Source organism: Phacochoerus africanus, chromosome 1 (assembly GCF_016906955.1).
Source record: "Phacochoerus africanus isolate WHEZ1 chromosome 1, ROS_Pafr_v1, whole genome shotgun sequence".
Taxonomy (NCBI): domain Eukaryota; kingdom Metazoa; phylum Chordata; class Mammalia; order Artiodactyla; family Suidae; genus Phacochoerus; species Phacochoerus africanus.
Window position 1 is genome coordinate 159,764,037 of NC_062544.1, and position 24,225 is coordinate 159,788,261.

The 24,225-nt window shown below is 39.3% G+C and overlaps 1 protein-coding gene across 4 annotated transcripts in view; it reads right to left on the reverse strand.

Moving 5' to 3' along the window:
- PIK3CB (phosphatidylinositol-4,5-bisphosphate 3-kinase catalytic subunit beta) overlaps nucleotides 1-24,225 on the reverse strand; it is a 178,604-nt gene that overhangs the window by 69,179 nt on the left and 85,200 nt on the right. For 3 of the 4 annotated variants that reach the window (XM_047783338.1, XM_047783345.1, XM_047783327.1), the window contains 3 exons: nucleotides 22,887-23,066; nucleotides 18,970-19,140; nucleotides 17,249-17,326 (listed from right to left, as the gene is read on the reverse strand). In XM_047783338.1, the coding sequence (XP_047639294.1) occupies nucleotides 17,249-17,326; nucleotides 18,970-19,140; nucleotides 22,887-23,066 (429 nt within the window). The remainder of the gene's footprint in view (nucleotides 1-17,248; nucleotides 17,327-18,969; nucleotides 19,141-22,886; nucleotides 23,067-24,225) is intronic. The other variant, XM_047783354.1, reaches the window with a different exon arrangement.

The window sequence follows — 24,225 nt, forward strand, 5'->3', positions numbered from 1 at the left end:
TGCATCTCAGATTTGACCCCTAGCCTAGGAATTTCTATATGCCATGGGTGCTGCCTTAAAAAGACAAAAATAAAAAAAGTGAGTGGTAAAAGTAGACGTGAAAACAATACTAAAACAAGGACTGACTCATTGAAATAATTTACAGTCAAACAATTTTTTTTTTTTGTCTTTTTGCTATTTCTTTGGGCCACTCCCGCGGCATATGGAGGTTCCCAGGCTAGGGGTCGAATCGGAGCTGTAGCCACTGGCCTACGCCAGAGCCATAGCCACGCGGGATCCGACCGCATCTGCAACCTACACCACAGCTCACAGCAACACCGGATCCTTAACCCACTGAGCAAGGGCAGGGACCGAACCCGCAACCTCATGGTTCCTAGTCGGATTCATTAACCACTGCGCCACGACGGGAACTCCTATTTTTAGTTTTTTGAGGAATCTCCATACTGTTTTCCACAGTGGTTGCACCAATTTACATTCCCACTAACAGTGTAATAGAGTTCCCTTTTCTCCACACCCTCTCCAGTACTTACTCTTTATAGACTTTTTTTTTTTTTGTCTTTTTAGTTATTTCTTGGGCCGCTCCTGCAGCATATGGAGGTTCCCAGGCTAGGGGTCGAATCGGAGCTGTAGCCACTGGCCTACACCAGAGCCACAGCAACGCTGGATCCGAGCCGCATCTGCAACCTACACCACAGCTCACGGCAACGCCGGATCGTTAACCCACTGAGCAAGGGCAGGGATTGAACCCGCAACCTCATGGTTCCTAGTCGGATTTGTTAACCACTGCGCCACGACGGGAACTCCCTGATCAAACTATTTTTTAACAATTCAGATGTGACATGAGCACACAGCAGTATTCAATATTTATTGAAGAAATAAAGACATATAATTACTTAGGTTTGTCTTTAAAAAAGCCTATCAATAAAAATTTTGACTTATTAAAAGTTACTATCCTAATTTTAAAAAGATATATAGATATTAAAATACAGCCCATATAACATAAAATTTTAAATGTTGGTAATATGACTAATTTTTTAATTACAAATATTTATAAAATATGAGTATAAAACATAAAATAATTTAAATGATGCTATACTGACATAAATAAAATTGTAGGTTAGTAGAGTACATACTTCATAATGTGATAGGGAAAGGATGACTTACTTTAACAAACAGTACTCATTTATCTGACACCTGCTAAATAAATAGATGGATTAAGGGAATAAGATTTTAAAATCACCAAAAAGCGAATTGAAAAGAAAACTTATTAAAGTTATCAGAATAACCACTGAAGCTGGAAGATCATTTCATGAAAGTTAATTATACTATTCTACTTTTGCGTATGTTTGAAATTTTCCTTCAGAAACATTTTTAAGCTAAAAGCAGAAAATTTATTATTTACTCCAAATAGAGATGGATAATTATAACACAATAATGATTAAAATACAAGAATTATAGGAAATTCCTGCTGTGGCACAGTGGTTAAGAAACCAACTCCAGGGGCTTGGATCACTGTGGAGGTGTGGGATGAATCCCCAAGCCGGTGCAGTGGGTTAAAGGATCTGGAGTTACTACAGCTATAGCATAGGTCACAATTGTGCCTTGGATTCAACCCCTGGCCCGGGAACTTTGATATGTCACAGGTGCAGCCATAAAATTCAAAAATAAATAAATAAATAAATAAATAATAAAATATAAGCATTACAAAAGAATACTAAAAAGACTTTCAGTAACTCCCAGGCTACCACAGCTGATTCCCTTTAACTTCGCAGGAAACGGGGTATTCCTTCTACTCAAGGCTCCTGGTTCCATTTTACTCTAACTTCCCAAGTACTCAGACCTTCCTCCTTTGGTCCTCTGCACTGGAAAATAACCTTCCTCTTTAGCTAGCAATAAACCTACGCAAGTCTCTTCCATATGAAACTCAAAATAAAATCTTCCCTAGAACCTAACTAATCATAAAGAGAATAGCACCAATATCTACTTAGACAATGTATATCTCTTAATTTCAATCTATCTTGAAGCCTATACTGTATACGAGTGTAAAATAATTTATGATATAATCTGAAATAAAAAATGAAATAAATACTACATACATTCATTAAAGAACATTCACATTTTGACAGTGTAAAGATTCCAAATAAAAGAAGTTTATAGTAGGATAGCAGGAATATTCATGATTTATCATTCTCTTAAGTGATCTGGATTATATTTTATAATGTTAAAGTATTTGAAGATTTATATTCCAGAAAGTATCACATAAGCTAGATGCTCAAATTTAAAGATCCTAAACATCAACATGCTTAGTGCTTGGATTGTGGGATGGAAATCCTGTGAAACTGGATTGTGATGATCATTATACAACTACAGATGTGATAAATTCTTTGAGTAATAAAAAATAAAAATTTTTAAAAATAAAATAAAAAACAAAAACAACCATTCGGGTTTCCTTCTCTGTTTTTAAACTTATCATTTCAAGATTTAACAGCCACAGCCTTAAGCAACCTTCACTTAAGTCCATGGCTCTATAATACTTTAAATCATATTTTCCTGTGTTCCCTGAATCATGCAAAAAGTCTAGGGACTTTCATTTTTATTTTGTTAAAAAACACTTATGGATGACTACAAAGAAGGATTTATTTAACAGTACTTTCAGGAAATATTTCTATCTACCTTCATGCAACTCTCTCTATACAATATTTAAACTGTGAGAAACTGACAATGCTAGTATTTTTAACAGCCAAGACAGAATAGGAATAAGAAAAAGCATACCGACACACGATTTCTCATTTTCATAATTAATTTTTTCTGTGAAGAAAATTTAGTTACCTGTAAGAACTATAAAACAATTACTTTCTCCTAAGCAATTAAGAAATGGCCCATCGTGAAAATGCTCAATAAATAGCATTTAGTGTTGGTAAAATGATACAAAAGGTAAGAAAAAAGAACACCAAACCTGGATTTCTAAGTTTTATTTTCCTTCCTAATATAGCTCAGGAAGACTGATCATCAGTGAAAGAGTAGGCAATGGATGGGAGGTTTAATCTACCAGGCAGTTAGGTAAGGTTCCACCACTGTTGTACCAAACATTTTATCAAAAGGAGTTGAACAAGCAGTAAAGGAAAAGAAAAACCTACTACCTGCAGAAAGACAAACTCCTCTAGCATGACTGAAAAACCAAAATCGGTCTAGCACAACTAGACGTACATGAGCTGGAGAAGCTGGGAGCAAAGTCAGCTCCACTTAAGACCACCAAACAGAATATAACTTTAACAGTTAAACTATTATTTGTCTTCAGAGGGGAGAAATGCTTGGGTATAAGGAAAGGTATAAAAATGGGAGCAAGGAAAGCAGTGAGAAGGCTGCTGTAACTCAAGAAGAGACAGTAAAGGCTTGAACTATGAAAGGGTCTGGAAGACAAAGAGGAAGAAATAGTAAAGAATATTAATGAGGTAGGATCAACAAAGTATGATCACTTGATTAGATATGGTAGGTAAGGGAGAAGTGCAATCTAGCTGTCTTACCAAATATAAGAGGAAAGTCAGTCTATGAGGGAAGAGAATGAGGTGGAGACATTAAGCAAAGTTGGCCTTAGAAATGTGTTATGTATCACTTGAAAATAGACTAGAACTGAAGAGATATTGGGGTTAGAAGCAAAGCCTTGAGAATCATAAGTAAAGGTAGTACAGTTATTTCAATTTTCTCACAAAGACGACATCAGTAATTGTTTTCCGAGATCTGAAGAATCCTGAGTGAGAGGAAAATCACTAAGAGGTGCTGGAGCAGGGCCCACATGCCTGAAGCAAAGAATCCGTTTGACTTCAAGGTCCTTGACCTCAAAATCACCAGAGTACTTTCTCTCACTCCCTTCTGCCACACACTCCTAGGATCACACCCTGAACTTGACTTTACCACACCTGGCACCTCCAAAATCATAAATTCCTCATCTCCAACTATCTGACCTTCCAACTCACTCCAACACTCCCACGGTAACACTTCCTTGCACTCATTAAGGCCTCCATTTCAATAATCAATGGCTGCCCGTTTCTCTGTTAGCTTTGTTTGCCTCATTCTCACCAAAACTCTCTGTCAGTGACTGCCCGTCCCTTCCTCACACCATCTGAAGTCCATATCCTGGATAAACCAAACTACCTGCCTCTCTTCCATGCCAAATACTTTTGGGCAGACCAGCACCATGACTGTCCAATGCCAAATATAAAAAGATATTCTTTAATCACTGCAAGAACTATTTCTTACCTTTCCTTCACTGCTGATAACTTCCATAGACAATTACTCTTCTATGAGATAAGCCTGCCACATATTAAGTACAACTATGAAAACAATTTAAAGCCTTGGGAGTTCCCGTCATGGCTCAGTGGTTAACGAATCCAACTAGGAATCATGAGGTTGGGGTTCAATCCCTGGCCTTGCTCAGTGGGTTAAGCATCTGGCATTGTCCTGAGCTGTGGTGTAGGTTGTAGATGGCAGCTCGGATCCCATGTTGCTGTGGCTGTGGCACAGGCCGGAGACTACAGCTCCGATTAGACCCCTAGCCTGGGAAACTCCATATGCCATGGGTGCAGCCCTAGAAAAGACAAAAAAAAAAGTTTAAAGCCTTGTTTAAGCTACTTGTTTTGTCAGGTTGTCTATTACTTGAAGATAATGTGCTCTAAAAACATGTCCTATATGTCAATCTATTTTATTTAGAAGTTATCCAAATGTTGGAATAAAATTCTAGTCCACTCTTATATGGAAGACAAGTAATGAGGAAGATCAAATTATGTACCTAATATAAAACTCAAAATCCAATACTTGCCAACTACAGATAGATCACTATTACTAAACTGTGAAGTCTGGGTTGGGGAGTGATTGATGCCAGGGTATGTGCTGCAAGAAATAGAAGGCTTAAAGAGTATTTTTTTTCCCTGAAAAATGCAAGTTATTTCATAGACACCTGACATTCCACAAATCTCCAGGTAAAGGTATACGGGTGGGGGGGGAGGCGGTTGTCATCTATTCATACATAAAACTGGCTTAGGAACTTAAAGTCTATAAGACTTTAAAGTCTATAAGTCCATAAGGGAGTTCCCATCGTGGTGCAATGGAAATGAATCCAACTAGGAACCGTGAGGTTACAGGTTCGATCCCTGGCTTTGATCAGTGAGTTAAGGATCCGGCATTGCCATGAACTGTGGTGTAGGTCGCAGACACGGCTCGGATCCTGCGTTGCTATGGCTATGGTATAGGCCGGCAGCTGTAGCTCCAATTTAACCCCTATCCTGGGAACTTCCATATGCCGCAGGTGCAGCCCTAAAAAATGACAAAAGACAAAAAAAAAAAAAGACTGTCATAATTCTAATCCAGGCTTTGACCTCATATATATATACATACATATATATTTGTATACTTATATTTATGACCTTTAACGGCCACAAAAAGTCTCTGCTGCTTAATCTTCATCCAAAACCCAGTTTTGAGTAAAAATACATAAAAAGAACCTCCAGAAAGTCACACTTATTTCTTTGAAAAGTCCAAATATTACCATTCATTTAAAGACAAATTACCACATGGTTGAGTATAGTACTTAGACTGAATTACTTTGGTCTCACACACAGAATGACTTTTTCTGAATTGCACTGTCAATATTATATATTTAGTCTCCTCAGAGAAAGATATTACAAGAGATAGATATGTGAGACACTTTTTTTCCTACTGTAATGATGCTGGCAGGGGTGTGAGTGTCCACTTTATCACCCACTGCATCTTCATAAGGAACTGAGAAACTCCATTTCCAATATAAGTATGAACTACAGTTACATGAATAGCGACAACGTTTTTATCTTGAGATTCTAAATATTTTAACTGTTCATATTTCCTTTGCTTTGGCCACTATCCATACTACAAACAAAAAACAAAACCTGCGATCCACATGAAGCAATTTTTAAAGGATCTTACTATATACACACTTACAGCAATCTTGCCCCTGGCTTTTTTAAACTATTAAGAATCTCGGAGTTCCCGTCGTGGCGCAGTGGTTAACGAATCCGACTAGGAACCATGAGGTTGCGGGTTCGGTCCCTGCCCTTGCTCAGTGGGTTGACGATCCGGCGTTGCCGTGAGCTGTGGTGTAGGTTGCAGACACGGCTCGGATCCGGATCCAGCGTTGCTGTGGCTGTGGCGTAGGCCGGTGGCTACAGCTCCGATTGGACCCCTAACCTGGGAATCTCCATATGCCGCGGGAGCGGCCCAAGAAATAGTAACAACAACAAAAGACCAAAAAAGAAAAAAAAAAAAGAATCTCCAATTCCTTTTTTTTTTTTGCTTTTTAGGGCTGCACCTGTGACATATGGCAGTTCCCAGGCTAGGGGTTGAATCAGAGCTACAGCTTCTGGCCTACACCACAGCCAAGGCAATGTGGGATCCAAGCCACATCTGCTCGGCAATGCTGGATCACTGACCCACTGAGTGAGACCAGTGATAGAACCAGCCTCCTCATGGATACTAGTCAGATTCATTTCCATTGCACAATGGAAATTCAAATTCTTTTTTTTTTTTAATCTATTTATTTAGGCTGCCCCTATAGTATGCAGAAGTTCCAGGGCCAGGGATCAAACCTATGCCACAGCAGCAACTCAAGCCACAGCAGTAACAATGCTATATCCTTAACCCACTGAACCACCAGGGAATTCTCTCAATAATTTTTTAAAACATCAAAATTTTGTTATTTTTTTGTGTAGATATGAGAGAGACTCTGTGTGTGTGTGTGCGTGTGTGTGTATACACGCATGGGGGGCATGTAAGTGAGCTTAAATCATTTGTAAAATGAGATCAGGTAAAACATAAATAAAATTAAACATACATAAAACATATTCTGCATCTTTTGTATAGTAGAATGGAAGACAGGTATTTCAGAATGGAAATGACATTCAATTCTTAGTGACATTAAGGTTATGAATTTATCACCTTTTGTATATAAAATATATGGTTTTTTCAGAAAAATGTTTAAAGATGAATATTTTCAATATTTTGTGATAAAGACAAGCTACTTAAAATAACCTGCTGAGTTTAAAAACATCTGAATGTCTTGGTTTTGGACATTTTGTGAGGAATAAAAACAAATGAGCCTATTATATAATAAATGCTCAATAAAAGTTAGTTAATACTTAAACAGAACAAAAAATGCTGATTTTAATTCCATCAACTAACTCCTGGCAAAAAGAAATACAGAACAAAGTAAAACTGTGGATCAGTTGAATACAGAGCTCAAAAAAGAACTCAAGTATAGGAGTTCCCATCATGGCTCAGCGATAACAAACACGACTAGGATCCATGAGGATGGAGGTTCAAGCCCTGGCTTCACTTAGTGGGTTAAGGATCTGGCATTGCCATGAGGTGTGGTGTAAGCTGCAGACATGGCTCAGATCCCAAGATGCTATGGCTGTGGTGTAGGCTGGCAGGTGCAGCTCTGATTCAGCCCCTAGCCTGGGAACTTCCATATTCTGTAAGTGCAGCCCTAAAAAGCAAAAAAAAAAAAAAAAAAAAGCCTCAAGTATAATGAACTAGAAGATACCTACACTAGCTGTAAACAGCAAAAACCAAAGGCATCGCATGGAAAAAAGTTAACAATAAAGAATGACTCCATGGAGTTCCCGTCGTGGCGCAGTGGTTAACGAATCCAACTAGGAACCATGAGGTTGTGGGTTCGATCCGTGCCCTTGCTCAGTGGGTTGACGATCCGGCGTTGCCATGAGCTGTGGTGTAGGTCACAGACACAGCTCAGATCTGGTGTTGCTGTGGCTCTGGCGTAGGCTGGTGGCTGCAGCTCCGATTGGACCCCTAGCCTGGGAACCTCCATATGCCGTGGGAGCGGCCCAAGAAATAGCAACAACAACAACAACAACAACAAAAAAGAATGACTCTAGAGTTCCCACTATGGCTCAGCAGAAACGAATCCAACTAGTATCCATGAGGATACAAGTTCAATCCCTGGCCTCACTCAGTGGGTGGGGGAATCCAGCGTTGCGGTGAGTTGTAGTGTAGTCACAGACATGGCTTGTTTCTGTGGCTGTGGTGTAGGTCACAGATGTGGCTCAGATCTGGTGTTGCTATGGCTGTGGTGTAGGCCAGCAGCTGAAGCTCCAATTTAACCCCTAGCCTGGGAACTTCCATATGCCGAAGGTGAGGCCGCCAAAAAAAAAAAGAATGAAGTTAATTTCAGTATGGTAATAATAAATGGAGACCCTGCACATTATGAAGAAAACTGCTGAAATATCAATCATTACCTAATAGTCAAAGTATGACTTATTTAAGGCAGTCTTTAGAACCATGTCTTATTGAGAAATCCTGGTAATTCACTAAAATGATTGAAGTTTACACATGGTTAAAAACAAACAAGAGTAGAAAAAATTACCTACGTTTAAAATAAAATGAAAAAATTTGCATTTTCTGAGCTTAAAATATCTCATAGTAGAAAACATTAAAAAGAAGTTTTTGATGGAGTTCCCGTTGTGGCTCAGTGGTTAACGAATCCGACTAGGAACCATAAGGTTGCGGATTCGATCCCTGGCCTTGCTCAGTGGGTTAAGGACCCAGCATTGCCATGAGCTGTGGTGTAGGTTGCAGATGAGGCTCAGATCTAGCACTGCTGTGGCTCTGGTGGAGGCCAGCGGCTACAGCTCCAATTCAACCCCTAGCCTGGGAATCTCCATATCCGAAGATGCAGCCCTAAAAAAAGACCAAAAAAAAAAAGTTTTTGTTTTCAGAAAAAGCAGTAGTAAAAACCATTCTCTAAACTTATATCATTTGAAATTTTTTCAAAGTTGTCATATTTCCGAATGTCTGAATCACAATCAGGCTCTGAAAAGTTGAGAATTTTAAAGCACCATTATTCTTTTTTTTTGTCTTTTTTTGCTATTTCTTGGGCCACTCCTGCGCATATGGAGGTTCCCAGCATAGGAGTCTAATCAGAGCTGTGGCCGCCAGCCTACGCCAGAGCCACAGCAACGCAGGATCCGAGCCGCGTCTGCAACCTACACCACAGCTCACGGCAACGCCGGAACGTTAACCCACTGAGCAAGGGCAGGGACCGAACGCACAACCTCATGGTTCCTAGTCGGATTCGTTAACCACTGCGCCACGATGGGAACTCCAGCACCATTATTCTTAATTACAGTCACATGCATTCTGTCTGACTTCAGTAAACTTTTAAGGGACACTTTTTCCCAAGCCCCAGAATATTTGGAGATCAAGAGAAGGCAATCTTTATCATGTGAAGGACTTTCCACTGTGCTACAAGGAAGTGCCAAGGCCACGGAGGCTACATTTATGAACTCACCAATTGAAAAAGGCAGAATATGAAACTTCAACGCCTTTTTCCTTTTTCTTTTGACAATATGGCCAAAATCCACTACATTTTCCCTTCTGATATTGGATACCTCCCCAAAAAATCAGCAGCATGAATAGGCTGAAATTCCCCTGTTTTCATGAAGGATATCACTTAATAAAAAGTCTTGTTCTGGTTTATGGGAGGAGTCCTTGTGCTACCTTTAACTAAGGATATAAAGATGTCAGAGATAAGTTATATTAAAATGTATTAATTCCTTGTACAAATATTTATCTAGTATTCCAGGCACTGAAATAAGAAGATAAAAAGACTAAGATAGTTTTTTTGTTCCTGAGGTGTAACTTATTTTTACACGTTAGAAGTGCTGAGAGCTATAACCAACTAGGCTTATGAAGTGTTATGATTTTTGACTAATAAGAGTCAGGTTATGATTTGTGACATGGATTGTGTTGGGCTTGGAATTCTCTGGGTTCATCATGCTTGGCATTCATTGGGCTTCTGGAATCTGTTATAGTTATGTCTTTTGACAATTCCAGTAAGCTCCCAGTGATAGTTTCTTCAGTTTTTCTGAATTGCAGTCTCTCTTTTCTTTCTGAGACTCAGATTACACAAATGTCGGACCTTTTGATACTGCCCACACAGGTGTCTGAGGCTCTGGAGGGTTTTCAGCTCTAATCACTTTTCTCGCTGTTGTTCAAATTGGAAAATTTTATTGATTAACCTTCAAGTTCACGGACTCTTCCCTTTCTTACTACTTTCCCTGAGTCCATTCAGTAAGAGGTTTTACTAATTTCTTTCTTTCATTTAGTTTCTGCTTGTATATTCTACAATTGGCTCTCCAAATCCACAGGTTCTGCATCTGGAGATTAAACCAAACCAATGACCAAAAATATTTGGAAAAAAAAATTCCAAAAAGTTATAAAAAGCAAAGCCTGAATTTGCTGCACTCCAGTAACTACTTAAATAGTATTTACATTCTATTAGGTACTATAAATAATCTAGAGATAATTTAAAGTACAGATTGTGCATAGGCTGCGTTAGAATACTGTGCCATTTTACATAAGAAACTTGTTCCAAGGCTTTTGGTATCCTCTAGGAGGCCTGGAGCTAAACCCCTGCAGATACCTAAGGGCAACTATATACCTTGGCTAAGACTTTCTATTTTTCCATTCCTTTCCACTGTGTTTGCCCTTAGTTGTTGTTGTTTTTTTATACTAACTGCTTTAAAATCTTTGTGAGATAAATGCAACATCTATTTGGTTTTTTTTTTTGCAACATCTATTTCATCTCAGCATTGATATCTGTTGATTCTCATGATCCATACAACTTGAGATTTTTCTGATTCTTCATGTGACAGTTAATTCTGAATTGTATCCTAGACATTTTGACAATTAAGTTATAAGACTCTTGGTTTTATTTATATTCTATAGAGAATACTGACATGTTTGTTTTAGGAGACAATGGTTAGCGTCAGGCTGCAAGTTCCAACAAGCCTTCTGTGAGCTGTGGCTCCAGTACCAGTTCAGTTTTCAAATCTTCTGCAGGGCTATTTCGATCTGTCCTATATGTGCACTATAAAGTGACTAGTTTATACTACAGTTCAGTGCTCAAAGTATATAGGCAGTTATCACTCTGATTCATATGTGTAGAGCTCAGGAACAAACCTATAAGTTTCCTGAGCTCCTCCCACTCTGAAATCATCCCAGTATTTTTCAGTTGCCTGGGGCTCTCCTTTTCTCATTCACCTGGCCAGAAAATTTAGGCTTTATTCACCCATACTTCCTACAACCATACCAAACAAGGAAGGACACAGGGTGGGGGTGGGGGTGGGGAGAAATAAGGATATGCCCCATTTTCAGGACTACAACTTCTCTAATCAAAGACAAAGGTCCAACTCTGCATTTTAGGCCTGTCCCCATTGCTAAGGCTGCTGCCAGTGCAGCCTCTGCCACTGCTGCCATAGGACTTCTTGGGAGAAGAACAGCAAATAAATGAGAACAGAGAAAAGAAAATGAAGGGAAGAAAAAAGAGGAAAAAAATGGGCAGATCCACATTCTCTCTTTGAGAGTTAGAAGAAGCCATTCTGACTAGTGCTGTAACTAGAAGGCTTTCTGAGCTTTTTCTGTCTGCACTAATACCATCTTCTAGATTTTGAGCAGCAGTCATTTCAGGCTTTTGCTGATTTTTTTTTTGCTTTTTAGCGCCACACCCACAGCATAGGAAGTTCCAGGCTAGGGGATGAATGGGAGCTACAGCTGCCAGCCTACACCACAACCACAACAACATAGAGTCTGAGTCACATCTGTGACCTACACCACAGCTCACGGCAATGCTGGATCCTCAACCCACTGAGCAAGACCAGGGATCAAACCTGCATCCTCATGGATCCTAGTCATGTTCGTTAACCACTGAACCACAAAGGGAACGCCTTCTGTTTTGTTTGTTTGTTTGTTTTTTGCTGATTATTAAGATGCACACCTGAAAAGGGAGATGGTGAAAGGCTGGGAAAAGATTGACCAGGACAATGTATACTACAGAACTCTAAGCACTTTCACAATGAAAGGCATTCAAATGCCAACGAGGCAGAGCAGTAAATCCTCACTGAACACCAAGGATGTCATTATAGACTCCAAGGAATCTTGTGTCCAGCAAGATCTCTGAGACTACTATTACAATGATTTTACTCCTGAACCTATTATACTATAAGACATAAGTGACTATAAGGAAGGGAAATTATCCTTCATGAGCCTGACCTATACGTGAGCCCTTAAAAGGGACCAGGCTCTTCTGACAAGAGATTCAAATCTTAAGAAAGATTTGATGCTTGAGAAATTCTCTGTCCCTAGGGTTGAAAACAGTGCAAAATAGCCAGGACCTGATAGATGGTTTTAGTAATGTGGAAAGAAACATAATGTCTTTTCTATCAAAGGAAATCTTGGTTACTCCATTTTGCTCAGGCTCCAGCTTCCCCTGAATCAACCCTGCGACCCCCTTCCTCCTTACCTCTTTTCCCGATAACAATTTGTTTCAAATTAGCCAACCAGAAAGAACGTGCGCCATGACCCGACCAATGGGAAGGGGACAGGTAAATCACCTGTGTTAGGGATAAATAGGGGAGGGTCCTTTGTTCGGTGCACACACTTTTTGGAGTGCCCAAGCCCTTCTGCAGAAGTAAAGAGCCTTGTCGAGATTTCTCCTTGTCCACGTGTCTCACTTTCCAACACTGACAACCCGAGCCAGAGTTACTGTAATTTCCAACAGTAACGAAGAGCAATTCCCAGCCAAAAGCCATCAAGGAAATAAGAACCTCAGACCTACTATTGCAAGGAACTGAATTTGGCCAATAACTTGAATCATCTTGGAAGCAGAATCTTCCCCAGAGCCTTCAGGAAGGAACGTAGCCAACTAACACCTGGATTTCAACCTAGTAACACCACAGGAAACCTAGCCATACCATGCCCAGACTTCTGACCAACAGAAATATGAGCTAATAAATAGGTATTGTTATAAGTTGTTGGATTTGTGATGATCTGTCACACAGCAATAAAAAACCAAGAGGTGGAGTTCCCGTCGTGGCGCAGTGGTTAACGAATCCGACTAGGAACCATGAGGTTTCAGGTTCGATCCCTGCCCTTGCTCAGTGGGTTAAGGATCCGGCGTTGCTGTGAGCTGTGGTGTAGGTCGCAGACGAGACTCGGATCCCACATTGCTGTGGCTCTGGCGAAGGCTGGCGGCTACAGCTCCAATTAGACCCCTAGCCTGGGAACCTCCATATGCCACGGGAGTGGCCCTAGAAAAGACAAAAAGAAAAAACAAAAAAAAACTAAGGGGTATTAGAAACTAACGCCAATAAATTTAACAACTTAAAACAAATTCTCCAAAGGCCAAAATTATCAAAACTGACACAAAAGAAACAGAAAACATAACTATCTATATATCTATTAAAGAAATTAAATTTCTAATTAGAAACCATCCCATAAAAAAAACCCTGGAGGCTCAGGTGGCCTGGAGTAAATACTAACAAATACTTAGAGAAGAAATTACCAATCCTACATAAACTTGCAATAATACCAATACTACATAAATAATACCAATCCTACATAAAATTGAGGAGGAGAAGGCTTGGCAACTCATCTTCAATGAGTGATGCATATTTCAGAAGTTCAAGGTTGGTTTCAACTTTGGAAAAATCAATCAAATTAAGAGACTAAAACATAAAAAGTATACAATCATCTCAATAAACACAGAAAAAGTACTGGACAAAGCGTAACCTTTTCTTTTACTTTCAAGATAAAAAACCCTTAGCCAAGTAGATAGAGAAGGCATCTATGAAAAAACCTACAGCAAATACTATACCTAAAATTGAAAACCTAGGAGTTCCCACTGTCACACAATGGGATCTGTGGCATCTCTGCAGCTCTAGGACACAGGTTTGGTCTTGACCCGGCACAGTGAATTAAAGGATCTGGCATTGCCGCAGCTGTGGCGTAGGTCACAACTGTGGCTCAGACCTACAACCTGGCACGGGTACTCCATATACCTTGGGTGGCCAAAAAAAAGGAAACAAAAAATTGAAAAACTAAATGCTTTTTGCAGAAACCTTGTGGCACAGCAGGTTAAGGATTTGGTATTGTCACAGCAGTGACTTGGGTTGCTACTTGTGGTACAGGTTTGATCCCTGGCCCAGGAACTTCTATATACCGTGGGTGGGGGAGGGGGGAAACTAAATGCTTTTCTTTAAGACTAAGAACAGGAGTTCCCGTTGTGGAGCAGTGGTTAACGAATCCGACTAGGAACCATGAGGTTGTGCGTTCGGTCCCTGCCCTTGCTCAGTGGGTTAAGGATCCAGCGTTGCCGTGAGCTGTGGTGTAGGTTGCAGACGCGGCTCGGATCCCGCGTTGCTGTGCTCTGGCGTAGGCCAGTGGCTACAGCTCCGATTGGACCCCTAGCCTGGGAACCTCCATATGCTGCGGAAGCAGCCCAAGAAATAGCAAAAAGACCAAAAAAAAACAAACAAAAACAACAACAAAAAAAAAGACTAAGAACAAACCAAAAATGCCAACTGTGAAGGTTAATGTCGTTTGTCCATTTGACTGGGCCTTAGGGTGTCCAGATATCCTGGGTGTTTCTTTTGAAAGCTTTTTTGATAAGATTAACATTTAAATGGTAAACTGACTAAACCAGATGGCCCTCCTTTGAGTAGATGGCCCTAATCCAATCAGTGGAAGAACTGGATAGAACAAAAAGACTCTTCTTTAGAGTGAAAAGGAATTCTTTCCTGACTAACTGAAACATCAGCCCTTCCTGGGTCTTGAGCATATAGAATTTCAACAGAAACTACAGACTGGGCATCTCCTAGTTCTCAGACCTTTAGAACAGAACTAAACATCAGCTCTTCTGGATTTCTAGTTTGCCAATTAACTAAACCTGCAAATTCTGGGATAATTTTGTGAACCAATTCCTTAAATAAATCTGTATGTAGGAGTTCCCCACATGGCTCAGTAGTAACAACCCAACTAGTATCCATAAGGACATGGGTTCAATCCCTGGCCTCGCTCAGTAGATTAAGAATCTGGTGTTGCTGTGAGCTATGGTGTAGGTCACAGACATGGTTCGGACCCCATGTTGCTGTGGCTGTGGCTTAGGCTGCTGGCTACAGCTCGGATTTGACCCCTAGCCTGGGAACCTCCATATGCATCAGGTGTGGCGCTACAAAGACAAAAAAAAAGAAAAATCTGTGTGTGCATGCAAATGTACACGTGCATGCATAGGGCAAGCGCACACACATACACACCCCCTATTATTCTTTTTCTTTGGAGAATCCTGACTAATGTATCTACTCTCATCAGTTCTATTCAATATCATATAAAGGTCCTAGCCACTACATTAAAAAAAGAAAGAAGTTTGCAAAGAAATAAAATCGCCCCACTCCTCCGCACCCCTGCCAGTTTTTTTTCTTCAGATTTCTCTTCAACCTTATACGGGAATTCCTAAATTGTGTAGCAATTTGAAACAATGAGGTGTACCTCACATCACTGGGAGTTCCCGACGTGGCTCAGTGGAAACAAAAACTGACTAGCATCCAAGAGGATGCAGGTTTGATCCCTGGCCTTGCTCAGTGGGTTAAGGATCCAGCATTGCCATGAGCTATGGTTTAGGTCACAGATGTGGCTCAGATCCCGAGTTGCTGTGGCTGTGGTGTAGGTTGGCAGCTGCAGCTTCAATTTGACCCCTAGCCTGGGAACCTCCATATGCCGCCAGCAGGGCCCTAAAAAGACCAAAAAAAAAAAGAGAGAGAGAGAGACAGAGAGCATCATGTCATAATTGCATTAACTTACTTAAACAATGTAACCCCATTGGAAAAAGAAAAAGGGTGGTGGAGGAGAAATTAGAGAACTAGATGGAGGGAAGGAGGGGTACTTTAAATAGTACATTAAGCCCGTTACTCCAAGAATATATGAACATGAACAGTAGAATCAATATAGCATGAAATAGCTAGTGAAAGTTGGTAAACCTACAGAAATAAAATGTCACTCACAAACGACTTGTCAATGACAAAGAGAGAAAGCATAACGCTCAAGAAAAATAAAGCATGTAATTAATAAATGCTTCTTTAGTCTTCCAGAAGACACTGAGCAACAACAAAAGGTTATAGAGAAACAACTACAAAAGAAATCATGGCATTCCCATTGTGGCTCAGTGGTAGCAAACCCAACTAGTATCCATGAAGACATGAGTTTGATCCCTTGCCATTCTCAGTGGGTTAAGGATCTGGCGTCGCTGTGTGCTGTGGTGTAGGACACAGACATGGCTCAGATCCCGAGCTGCTGTGGCAGTGGCACAGGCCAGCGGCCATAGCTCTGATTCGACCTGTAGCCTGGGAACCTCCATATACTGCAGGTGTGGCCCTAAAAAGACCAAAAAAAAAAAAAGAGAGAGAGAAATCATTAATAATAATAACCTAACAAATGGGAAGAACAAATAGGAATTGCCATTTTTAGAATACATACATCAAACCACCGAGCAAAATCATACATATATTAAATATAAGACTCCATATGACTTAAGAGTATATTTGCTTAAAAACTTAAATTACCACTAAAATAGTAAACCAAGGCTAACTGGTTAAGCATAATCATTAAAAATTAAAGTCTAGCTGAGAACATAAGAGAAAAAAAAATCCCTTATTTTAATGACAGCTACCCAAGAATTTTTAATGTCCCTTTATAAAAAGCAAGCCATTGGTGGTAATCTTTGGCAAGGTGCTACTGAATATATCCTCATGCCAGGAAACATCTCAAACCAACTGAATCTCTCTTTCTTGGATCACAAAACTATTCACTTAATTTCCCTGCCAAGCAAAATAGAGGAAAATGCAGCCTTTACACTTTGAGACAAAATGCCTTGTTAAAGTCTTTAATTGTATGGGTGGTGCAATAAATTCCCATGTGTTAATGAGTTGTGGTCTACAATGTAGTCATCTATTTTATTTCAGGAAATGGTATTACATTTTCTGTGTGTTCAGCAAGTTTAAAAGGAAAACGGGGGGTGGGGAATGGCTGAGAGAGGCGGAGTACAGCTCTAAGCAAAGCCTAAAAAGGAGTAAGCCTGCACATAATCATGTGACCTATAGTTTCAGCTTAAATTTCACTTACTGAATTTCTAATCAAAATCAATTTCTTTTGTATAATATACACTGGGAAAATGTCAGTCTAGCCAGTGCATCTTCAACAACTCAAAAAATAGTTTCAAACAAGAATTCTTTATTGTCTTATAATAAATTACTGTATTCTACCTCCTATAATTGACCAATATCAGTAAAATTTAGTCCCCAATATGACATTCACTTCACTATCATTATTCAAATAGAGGGACAGAAGATAAATTCAAATCTCAAGTACTCACTTTTACAGTTTCTTCCGTATTAAGTTTATTTCCCTTAACCAAGACAATTTGGAAAGGGTTGTTATTTTCCCAAATATGCTGTTAAAAAAAAACAAAGAAATAGAGTATTTTAATGAAAGAAATGAATATTCCATGCTAGCAATGATATCATCTTATCATTTCTCATGTCCATTGGCAAAATAATGAAAATAGACCTCTGAATGAACAAATGAAAATCACATAAGCATCACAATCACTAGCACTTAGTTCTCATGGCAAAACAGGCAGCATTCCAATACTGCTAATTTATTCACTAAATTAAACACCATAAATAAATAGCATTAAAACATTTGTATAAATTAAGAACTGACCACATTGGGAGTTCCTATGGCTCAGTAGTTAATAAACCCGACTAATACCCTTGAAGATTTGGGTTCGATCCCTGGCCTCACTCAGTGGGTAAGGATCTGGTGTTGCCATGAGCTGTGGTGTGGGTCGCAGATGCGACTTGGATTCCATGTTACAGTGGCTGTGCTGATTCGACCCCCAGCTGTTGAACTTCCTTATGCTACAAGTGCAGCCCTAAAGAAGACAAAAAAAAAAGAAAATTGACCACATAAATTAATACCCAGATAAAAAATAGTTAAACCAGCAAGTTTTTAAGACTGAAGAACTGTTTAAAAATTAAGTGTTCCGGAGTTCCCGTTGTGGCGCAGTGGTTAATGAATTCGACTAGGAACCATGAGGTTGTGGGTTCGGTCCCTGCCCTTGCTCAGTGGGTTAAGGATCTGGCGTTGTCGTGAGCTGTGGTATAGGTTGCAGACGTGGCTTGGATCCCGTGTTGCTGTGGCTCTGGCGTAGGCCAGTGGCTACAGCTCCGATTCAACCCCTAGTCTGGGAACCGCCATATGCCGCGGGAGCGGCCCAAAGAAATAGCAAAAAGACAAAAAAAAAAAAAATTAAGTGTTCCAATAAAGACAAACAAAAGATTTGCTTTAGACATATATATTACATTCTAGAAAGAAATGATACCTTTGTTACATTTAAAGTCTAAAAGTATTCAATAAGAAATAAACAGATAAATTAACACCAAAAACTCTATTACAGATAAACTGACAGAAATTACTTAGATCAGAAAATCAACTATCTCTGTACATCTAACTTTTCTACTAGAATGTTTCAACTTGCTTTTTGAAGTTCTATGTTTACCCCTAATCTCAATATCTCCAATTTGACTGCAAGTTTCTTTAGCACCGAAAGATAACCAAAAACATACATACCCTATTTACAATTACGTGTAGCTTGAATAAGCAGAAAGAATAGTAGCTAAAAAGGATAATTACCAATAAATGGTGATGGATCTTAGCTTTCACAGGAGAACTGAGTAAAGAATGTAAGTGTGAGGCTTAAAAATACAGCCTAACAAGGAGTTCCCGTCGTGGCTCAGTGGTTAATGAATCCAACTAGGAATCATGAGGTTTTAGGTTCGATCCCTGGCCTTGCTCAGTGGGCTAAGGATCCAGTGTTGCCGTGAGCTGTGGTGTAGGTCGCAGATGCAGGTCAGATCCCGAGTTGCTGTGGCTCTGGCATAGGTTGGCAGTTGCAGCTCCGATTAGACCCCTAGCCTGGGAACCTCCATATGCCCCGGGTGCAGCCCTAGAAAAGACACACACACACAAAAAAACCGCTTAACAAAATCACATGTCTTTGGGGGTGACAAAAGGTTCACACAAGAAACTTACAGAGATAACTCGAGTTTTCTTTGGTGGTAAAGGCAGAGGAAGGTTAGATGAATTTCGATTTATGGCAGCCTCTATGGCAATCATTTCTTGTTCATATAGCTTCTTAATCTTGCAACATTCCACAAGTATAAAATGGGGCAAGGTCCTGTTCATTACACAGTTCCGGATATACTATAGTATCAAGAAAGAATAAGATAAGGATTTTCAAGCAAAACTTACATCAATAGAAGAATAAAATTAAGCTGAACTAATACTAGAACGAATGCACTATGAAAGTGTATCAACTCAATGTCAAGAATATGAGAATTAAAATCACAATATAAAATAGCAACCATTGGAGTTCCCGTTGTGGCTCAGAGAGTTAAGAACCCACCATGGTATCTGGGAGGACGAGGGTTTGATCCCTAGCCTCGCTCAGTAGGTTAAGGATCTGCCACTGCAGCAAGCTACAGCGTAAGTCACAGATGTGGCTCGGATCCAGAGTTGCTGTGGCTGGGAATAGGCCGGCAGCTGCAGTTCTGATTACCCTGGAAACTTCCATATGCTTCAGGTGCAGCCATTTTAAGACAAAGGGGGGACCATTAATTGTATATCTAAGTATCTAAGAAATGAACTAGATACTTCTTATATGTTATAGCTAATCTTTGTAACGCTAAAAGAGATTTCCCCCCCTTTAATAAAGAACTAAAAACCAGAAAGCCTAAGTTATACACCTAAAATCTTAAAGACCTGAATTTAAATCCATGTCTGACTTTTTTCTATTTGCTAAACCTTGAAGAAATGTGTACCACAATACAGATGTTTTGTTTTCTCTTTTTTGCACATACCTGACAGTGTGACCAACTGGCTCATCTTTCCAGGAGCAGGACTTAACCATCACAGACTATGATGCCCACCACTATGATGCCACTGCTAAGTCAAGAAATGTGAATATGGAGTACACGTGTGGATTTTTTTTTTTTGGTCCTGAGGTGACCAAATTACACTTTAACATGAATCACTGAGGTAGCGCATTTCCAGCACAGGCCTCTAGGGAACCATTTCTGTCTTTCCATCAAAAATCTACTAGTCATTCCAGTTTGATATTTCCATAAAACCAGGACGACTCTCCAGAGGCATGTTAGAAAAGCGGTGTTATTCATATTATAAAATATCCCTAACAATATGAATAGAAATCCAATGAATTTCTCAGTAGAATAAATTTCCTATACAGGTTTAAACTACCATGAGGTACCACCTCACACCAGTAAGAATGGCCATCATTAGTAAGTCCACAAATAACGAATGCTGGAGAGGGTGTGGAGAAAAGAAGGGAACCCTCCTGCACTGTTGGTGGGAATGTAAATTGGTACAACCACCATGGAAAAGAGTATGGAGGTACCTCAGAAAACTATATATAGACTACCATATGCCCAGAAATCCCACTCCTGGGCGTACATCCAGATAAAACTTCCCTTGATAAAGACACATGCACTGAATGTTCACTGGAGCACTATTCACGACAGCCAAGACATGGCAACAACCTCAATGTTCATCAACAGATGATTGGATTAAGAATATGTAGTATATATACACAATGAAATACTACTCAGCCATAAAAAAGGACAAAATAATGCCATTTGCAGCAACATGGATGGAACAAGAGACTCTCATATTAAGTGAAGGAAGTCAGAAAGAAAAAGACAAATACCGTATGATTGCCACATATCAGATCTGGAATCTAATATATGGCACACATAAACCTTTCCACAGAAAAGAAAATCATGGACATAGAGAACAGACTTTGGTTGTCAAGAGGGAGGGGGAGAGAGTGGGATGGACTGGGAATTTGGGGTTAAAAGATGCAAACTATTGCCTTTGAAATGGATAAGCAATGAGATCCTGCTGTATAGCACTGGGGACTATGTCTGGTCACTTGTGATGGAGCATGATAATGTGAGAAAAAAGAATGTATACATGTATGTGCGACTGGGTCACGTTGTTGTGCAGTGGAAAAATGATGGAACACTAAATCAGCTATAATGGAAAAAATAAAAATCATTATAAAAAAACAAAAAAGATTTAAAGTGTGATTCAGTGTATTGCATTCAATTCAGAATCACTAAAAATACATTTTTGAAGTTGAAAAAAAAATTTCCATAATGGCCCATATGAGTGGGAGTTCACACAATATTATGATGAATATATTCATTAAAATACTTTTCACTATGAAAAGATGCATCATTTCATTTCCTTCACATTCCATTGCCTACATTGTATAATTTCATTCTCACAGTATATTGTACAAAAACTCATACATGCCTTTAGTTTTCCTTGTAATAACAAATTTGGACAAAACAATATGCATATTTTACATTGTTAAGTTAAAAAAAAAAGTGTTGAATTAAAGAAGCAGAAGGGTACTTAAAAGGCAGCAGAATATGAGGGAAGAAGCCAGTACTTCCATGTTACCACCAAGCACTTTTCATCCTCCTTCTTCCTCTCACGCGCCAGAGTTCAAGCATGTCCAGTCAAATGCCAAAGATCCCAAAGCTGTGCTGTGCACAGAGATTACTATTGCTACAGTTACAGACTTTCTACCTCCTAAACCAAGAGTTGCAGGCTACACTAAAAATTGGGGGGTGGGGGAGGGTAATAAAATCCCCTGTTACCTGCTAATAAATCACAAGTCCTTCTCAAAGAGACATCATTTAATAATTAGCATGCCTGTATCCCTCTTGCTTAAAACAAAAAACAAAAATCACAAGTAAATGTAATGACATATTTCTCAGGAGTTTGCATTGCAGCTCAGTGGTAACAAAGCTGATTAGTATCCATGAGGATGAAGGTTAGATCCCCACTCTTGTTCAGTGGGTTAAGGATCTGGCGTTACCATGAGCTGTGGTATAGGTCACAGATGCAGCTCAGATCTAGTGTTGCTGTGGCTGTGGTGTAGGCCAACAACTGGAGCTCCAATGCCACCCCTAGCCTGGGAACTTCCATGGGTGCAGCCCTAAAAAGACACACACACACACACACACACACACACACACAAACACACACACACACACAAAATCAAACTCAAAGGTTAAGGAAGGCTATTAAGAATAGTCAGACCTAATGCTAACAAAAGTCCTATCACATAGGGAAGTATAAAAAGGGAGAAGGGAGATAAATATTAGATAATGCAAAGTTACATAATTCACAATGAAGATTTATTTTACTTTACATATATCACTTATAATGACAAATAAGTTTTTTTTTTTTTGGTCTTTTTGCCTTTTCTAGGGCTGCTCCTGCAGCATATGGACGTTCCCAGGCTAGGGGTCTAATCAGAGCTGTAGCCACCGGCCTACGCCAGAGCCACAGCAACGCAGGATCCGAGCCGCATCTGCAATCTACCCCACAGCTCACGGCAACGCCGGATCCTTAACCCACTGAGCAAGGGCAGGGACCGAACCCGCAACCTCATGGTTCCTAGTCGGATTCATTAACCACTGCGCCACAATGGGAACTCCAACAAGTAAGTTTTTATACAATTTAACTAATGATCATTTAACCAAAATATTTTATATTTTACTTTCCCTAGAATATTTCATATCTAAATCATTTTGTTTATGTAGTGACTGGGTAGGCAGTTATAAAAAACTGTATTAAGAGTGCATAATGCAAACATATGGAGAAATAGACACATACTTATAAACATATATAAACATCATCCCAAAAATATACAGTATAACTAAAAGTAAAATGATGAAAACATGCCAAATGTTAACAATGGTTATCTCAGAGGTATATAGGATAATGGATATCTATTATTTAATTCTATATTTTTTTCTGTAGGCTCCAAATATTCTAATATGACAATGCATTTTTTTTTCAGGAATTTAAGTTGTTAAATATATATACACTGGTAAATTTATAGTTAAAACACATACCTGGAACTGAATTAGGGGGTAATCACCAAACACATATTCTACTCTCCCACTGACTTGCAACACATAGTCATAGGGGCTAACTTCATCTTCTTTGCCATGAATAGTCAAACGTTTTTGGATTGCCAATTCATTTATTTTGACAGGATTCATATTAGGAGATACTTGAAAGCTAAATACATCCTTAAAAAGGAGGTAGAAAAAAGAAGCAATTTTATAGCTATGCTGAAAAAAATCACTCCTTACATTTGTACTTAATAGTATTATTTGTAATACACTGTATGCTGCCATACATAATACTTACAAATGTACATCCTATACATTTAATATTCCAGGAAATTTTCTTTCCCCCTACCAATCCTGGAAAATCATTTTTTTTTTTTTTGTCTTTTTGCCATTTCTTGGGCCGCTCCTGCGGCATATGGAGTTTCCCAGGCTAGGGGTCTAATGGAGCTGTAGCTGCCAGCCTACGCCAGAGCCACAGCAACGCAGGATCCGAGCCGCATCTGCGACCTACACCACAGCTCACAGCAACGCCGGATCGTTAACCCACTGAGCAAGGGCAGGGACCGAACCCGCAACCTCATGGTTCCTAGTCGGATTCGTTAACCACTGCACCACGACAGGAACTCCGAAAATCATTTTTAAATGTAAATAAATTCCTTGTTACATGATGAAATGGCCAAATGAGAATTTTACAGAAGAGCGGGGAGGGCAAAAGAGAAAATGCACATATGATAGAGTAGGTTGACAAATGCCCAATATTCTGATATTCTGTCACTCTTATTTTTCGATGGAAAAATGTTTATTCACTTATGAAATAGTGTTGGTAAAGATTAGGGTTTAGAGTTTAAAAAAAAAATATATATATATATATATAGCCAAAATAAAAGGTTATTAACAATGTGACTTCCCAAAATTATTTAAAAACTTCAAAACTTACTATCCCATATGATCCAATACTTTAGGTATTAAAATTCTGGTTTAATCTCTGGGAAAATATTTACCCAGAAAATGACTAAGGAAAGATATGATAGCTATATTTCAATTATCTGAATAGGTGGCATGCAGAATGAAGAGAGACTGAATGGATACTTATTCAAATAGGAAAATATAACCAGATGGGGAGAAATCATACAATGTTGGTTTGAATATTTTTAATTTTTTAAATTCAAAATTTAAATGTGTGCTTACTCATAGTGTAAACATGTTGCTTCCGAAGGCACAGCACTCTCCATAGCAACCAGATAGTTTGGTTAGAGACACAGGATATATGGGACGGTGAAAAGAATTATCACATTGAGTATGCCTAGATGGCTCTAAATTCTAAACTCATCTCTAA